Raw genomic sequence first — 5,764 nt, 5'->3', positions numbered from 1 at the left:
CATAAGACATTATGCAGCTAAAACAAAATAATGCATAATGTCTTATGCATCTAAAAAAAACTGATGCATAACCAGAAAAGTGAAAAAAAGTAATGCATAAGACATTATGCAGCTAAAACGAAATAATGCATAATGTCTTATGCATCTAAACAAAATTGATGCATAACCAGAAAAATGAAAAAAGTAATGCATAAGACATTATGCACCTAAAACAAAAATAATGCATAATGTTTTATGCAGAAATAATAATGGCATAATGTCTTATGCACTAAACAAAATGATGCAGAAGACATTATGCACGTGCATAAAAATCCATAAATCAGAAAAGTGAAAAAAATAATGCATAAGATAATATGCAGCTAAAACAAAATAATGCATAGTGTCTTATGCATCTAAAAAAAAACTGATGCATAACCAGAAAAAGTGAGAAAAGTAATGCATAAGACATTATGCAGCTAAAACAAAATAATGCATAATGTCTTATGCATCTAAAAAAAATTGATGCATAACCAGAAAAGTGAAAAAAAGTAATGCATAAGACATTATGCAGCTAAAACAAAAATAATGCATAATGTATTATGCATCTAAAAAAACTGATGCATAACCAGAAAAGTGAAAAAGTAATGCATAAGACATTATGCAGCTAAAACAAAATAATGCATAATGTCTTATGCATCTAAACAAAACTGATGCATAACCAGAAAAGTGAAAAAGTAATGCATAAGACATTATGCAGCTAAAACAAAACAATGCATAATGTTTTATGCATCTAAACAAAACTGATGTTATGCATAAGACATTATGCATAACATCTTTAATTCAAATCTAATCATAAATTTCCAATTGAGATCAAAAACATGGAGACAAATAAGGTATGAAAATTTCCAATTCAGTTGATATCGAAATAGTGCAACACACTTCTTACCCTTTCAACTTCAATTTTAATTTCTTTTTACTTCTCGAATAATCAAAGACAACAGAAACCCAAAATCCCCAGATTTAAACCGCAGATTTTGAAACAGAAACCCTAGTTTTATTGAGAAGATTATTCCGAAAAGGATTTGGGAAAAGATTTGACAAAGGGAAAAATCCAAATGTTAAAAACGAAGAATCGGAGTTCACCATTATTTTCTTCTCGCTTCTCTCTGTTCGTCGCTCGAAGAAAAGGGTAGTTTGGCCTTTTAAAAACTGAGAAGCAGAATTTCATAAATCATGGGTCTTGCTACGAATTTTTGACGGGACAATGGGTGCGCGCCTGAACTTTTCTGTCCGTGGATTTGACAATGAAAAAATCTGGGAGAATGGGTCTCCCTGTAGGTTTCACTAACAAAAACCACATCTGGTGGTTATCTACGGCCAAGGCCATCATAAAGGGAAGAAGCGAAGCCACAAATCGCCAAAGCCTCTTTCTCCTGCGAAACTTTCATGGAACTTGCGATTTTTGCCGAGCCCGTTTGCTCATCTGCCTGGCTTGTCAGGCCCGGACCGTTTCCAGCTATAATCCTATGGCTTGATTCTGACGCTGAAACCGTCGTACCTATAAAATTCGTTCACATTCACTTCTGAAAGAAAGTTTAGTTGGCAAGGAAAGAATGGGGCGGACAGCAAGCAAAAGGCGAGCTAGGTATTACAAAAATTTCATCTTTTTTCAATTTCCGAATTGGGTTTTTTCCATTGCTATCAGTTTTAGGATTAATCGAGTCATTCGCTTATCAAGAAATTCATTCATCTTGAAGAACATGATTAACCCTAATTGGTCTTAAACCCCAATTCGAAAGAACTTTGTGTTTGTTTCTATAATCATGATCGTGATCATAATATGTATCGAGCAAATGTAGAAGTTTTTTTTTCCTTTTCCTGTAAAAACCTTCAGAATTTAAGCTTTGGGGGGAGTGGGGCACTTGCCCCAACCTGCAAATACCTAGATGACTGGTTCTGCCCCATTGGGTTGCCATTAACATGTCTTATTTATGTTTCTTGTTGGTATTTCTAGTATACATCCGAAAAAACAACATGCGCATCAAGCATCTGTAAAAGACAAGCCAACTTCAATACTTCCTGAACATGTTCCAGCATGCTATATTGCTATTCGCTGTACATATACAGTCTCAATTCTACATCACAATTTGGGGATTCCTCGACGATGTTTTGTTACTTTTCCATTATTCATCTTTTTAAGATGTCAAAATCATGGACAGAGATATCTATCATTTGAAGTGATCACTGGGGGAATTTTTTTTTTTTTTTTGTGATTTCCGACTAGGAGTAGAAATGATAGTGTGGCTCGAAATACTGTTTCTTGCTCCCTTATACATATCTTTTGAGTAAGCATTGCGATCACAGAATCACAATAAAAAGGCTAGGCAGCTGATACAAATTCTCTAAAAATTGGTAAATTAGATGGAGAAATAGTGTTTTCCACTTTAAATCAACTCGATCACCAACGAGCAATGAACCTCACATGAGTTGTTTATGTTTGAAATTTGAAGTTGATTGAACTCTGTTTCTCTGTTTTTGTAGGGACATTGATGATGTTGAGAATCTTAACAAGGCTTTCGAGCAAGTATTTACTCTCGATGATAATGGGTATGTCTTTTTTTTCTTTCAATTGAATTTTCTGATTGTCATCAGTTCTTTATTCACGCTTCAATCCATAATGTGCAAGGCAGCAAGTTTTCTAGCATCGATCAATTTTGTTTCGGTTCAACATTATGTTTCTAGTTGCATTTGCTTTAGCCTCTTGTTTTGCTCTTTGCTCCGAGTCTCTGACATTGAGGACTCAATCCATCAGTGGCGGAACCATGAGAGAGGGGCTAAATTTATTTTTTTGCCAACCCAACTCAACGTTAGAGGGAAACAGCATTTTTCTTTGAAAGCACTAATGAAATAAGCAAAAAATGTGTTCAACAGATTCCGACTCCAGCGAATAGAACTTACATAAATTTATAGGAACATTAATTGCTGGATCTTGCAGCATTGTACTTGTCGACGAAGAATTCTTAAATGCTGCCTATAACAAGAATTCTAAATGCTGGCAGGACACATACCAAGCTGTTGTAAAACAAAGCGCAAGTTATCACAACTTTTTTATTGTTGAGGGTAGTTGCGAACTTCAGGGACTGTTGCCATCCAGCGAAGATAACATCCATCAAAATGTCCCATTTGTTTCTAGACTTTTTGTATATAGCTGGGTACTCATACTTTAACGTTAGATCTTCTTTCTACCAGTCATGTGAAAAAGAACGTACAGTCTCTCCAATTTGAATAGTGCAAGAGATGCTATCGACCATAAAATGCTTAGTATTAAGAATACCTTTTAAAAGACCCCTTCCTTGCACTAACTAGCAAGTTTTGTTCTTTAACTCCCATTTGTAGATAAAGCCCGGCACCCTTCATCGTGTTTGTTAACCGGATGCTGCATAATTGGAATACGTTCTAATGAAGTAGTATATGAATTATCATAAACGTTTACAGGTTTTGCGAATCTATTGCTTCAAATTCCATTGTAAGCTGACAGCATCTGCATTGCCATAACCTCGACTGTAATTTCTTGATTGGTGGACTAAAATGCTGGACTTGGTCGACTATCGGTGGACTGAAATCCTGGGCTTGGTGGACTAAATTGAGAGTATTGATTTTAGCTAAGGGCAACACACTACAGTAGTGAGGTTTTATAGGAAAAAGGGGTGGGGGCTACAGCCGGGTTTAGTCAACCTGTCTTCCGCCCCTGCAATCCATGATGTGCAAGTGTTCTGGCATTGATCAATTTGTTCCGAGTCTCTGACATTATGTCTCTAACATTGAGGACTCGCTAATTTTTAGAGCTTGGGTAACTGAAATCTTTATTTTTTTTGCAACTGTTTCTGTTAGTGCAATTTTGGGTATTCATATTTCATATGCTAAGCTGCCACTTGCCTACATCAAGTATCTCTAAGTAATCCCTTAGTATTATCTACAGTTAGGTTGTCACCTCACTGAACACATAATTGGTCTGCATTTATTCTCTTTTTTCTCGCCTTCTAATTTCCTATATACTTATAGGTCTGAAGGAAAAATTTCAGGCAGAAACAATGGGGTTGGGATAATTGGCAAGGAACAAACGTCTAGGTAAGTTCTCGAGTGCTTAGTTTGATGAGCTGTCAACAATTATTTACAATTCGAATCTGTCTACATTTGTATTTTTAACACTTCTTAATTTACTGGTTTAGTTAGCGTTTCTTGACCTCTGTGGGACATAGTTTCTTCTGTAATTTGGGATCCTTCAGTGATTGATTTTTTTCCTGCATTTTGCCTGGTGTTTCACAGTGTTTGCTCGCGAATCGATGTATCAAGCAGGAGTGAAAGGACTTCATCTACTACTAAGAAAAGGCGAAATAGAAGAAGAAAAAAATTAAGAGAAAGAATCATGGAGCAACAAGTTCCATCCAAGAATCAACAACTAACATCACATATAATCTTCTTAAGAAGAAAACTGGGATTGGCATCCATAGCTCCACCTCCAAGTAAAAAACTAGACATCAATAAACAAGCATCATTTGTGAAGATCTTCCATAACAAATTAGAATCAATTGACTCTAGTTCTACGGGGGCTGACGTTATGAGGAGATTAGGTCTTCCACTTCCAGCTACAAAGCAAGACTCAAAAACGTCAGTGAGCTGCCGAGGAGAAGCAGAGAAGTATAAAGAGATTCTTGCAATTGAAGCTTTAAACTGGTTAGCAGCTCAACCTCTTCAGAAGAAGCAAAGATCATTATTAATCCCAGGCAGTGAGCAGTCGACAGCGAAACTGACTTCTACTTTGGACACAGAGTTCAGCAGATTACATGTCTGAAGATATGAGGGTGTGTGTTTGTCTCTACAGTATTTTGATTTGTTATTAGTACTGATAGGTTTTGATCTGTACTTCAGTGTAATCGCGCAATAGTTAGTTTGTCAGAAGTAGAAGCTGACATCTCAGATCTCAAAATGAGTTTTTGACATTTGAAGAATAAAGTTTAATCTTTAACAGAGCTTGTTGTTACAGACATACCAAAAAAAAAAAAGCTTGTTTACAGATTATGTTCATGAATTGCTGATTATAGCTGCAGGTTCTGTTTTTTGATTGTTAAAGTTTGTCTGGCTCCTCTAAGTGGATGGATGTCCATTTCGTCAGTGTTCTTATTGCTGGTACCCAGTGGAAACTTCATAGCAATTTCATATTGTTACACAGACATCTTTAGTTTGGCAGCTGGTAATTGCATATTCCAAGGAGCAAGAGGCCTTTTACTGCTATGGACCAAAAGCCGGCTCCAAATCTTCCCCGTCATATGCAAGTACATGAGAAAAAAAAAACCCCGGTGATACTTGTTATGGACTGGAAAATAGAGGAAAAAAAAAGGAAAAGTAGATAATTCTTTCTGTTAATAAGATAAAAACTGTTGGGTGCAATAATCAAAAACAAGGAAAAATCAAATAAGTAAAAGTTATTGATACTTAGCTCCTTTATAATGGAAGTGATCGATTTGATGAAAGGACGAGCTCCCCATATCTCCTCAACAGCAATAAGGCAAAACTTTGGAAAAACAGAGTGAGTCACGTGTTCAACACGTTGCCCTTAAGACATTAGCGCCCGGCTACACTCAAGAGTGATGCTATAGCCCTCACAGGACGGATATCTCTAGGATAAAACACCCTAATACACCTATGACTAGCATATGTAGTAGATGCTCAACTTGAGCTTGGCAACTCCGAAAAAACCATAAAGGAAAATCTCGAACGCCTGAGA

General features: G+C 36.4%; 1 protein-coding gene across 1 annotated transcript; it reads left to right on the top strand.

Moving 5' to 3' along the window:
* Nucleotides 1–1,550: 1,550 nt before the first annotated feature.
* On the top strand, nt 1,551–5,051 carry LOC113355799. Its single transcript, XM_026598748.1, has 4 exons — nt 1,551–1,624; nt 2,521–2,586; nt 4,042–4,107; nt 4,306–5,051. The coding sequence occupies exons 1-4, from the start codon at nt 1,593–1,595 to the stop codon at nt 4,829–4,831; spliced, it is 690 nt and encodes a 229-aa protein (XP_026454533.1). The 5' UTR covers nt 1,551–1,592; the 3' UTR covers nt 4,832–5,051.
* Nucleotides 5,052–5,764: the final 713 nt, after the last annotated feature.

The sequence above is a fragment of the Papaver somniferum genome, chromosome 3, assembly GCF_003573695.1.
Source record: "Papaver somniferum cultivar HN1 chromosome 3, ASM357369v1, whole genome shotgun sequence".
NCBI lineage: Eukaryota > Viridiplantae > Streptophyta > Magnoliopsida > Ranunculales > Papaveraceae > Papaver > Papaver somniferum.
Note: the sequence above shows the minus strand (reverse complement) of the source record. Positions and strands in the feature narration are given on the sequence as shown.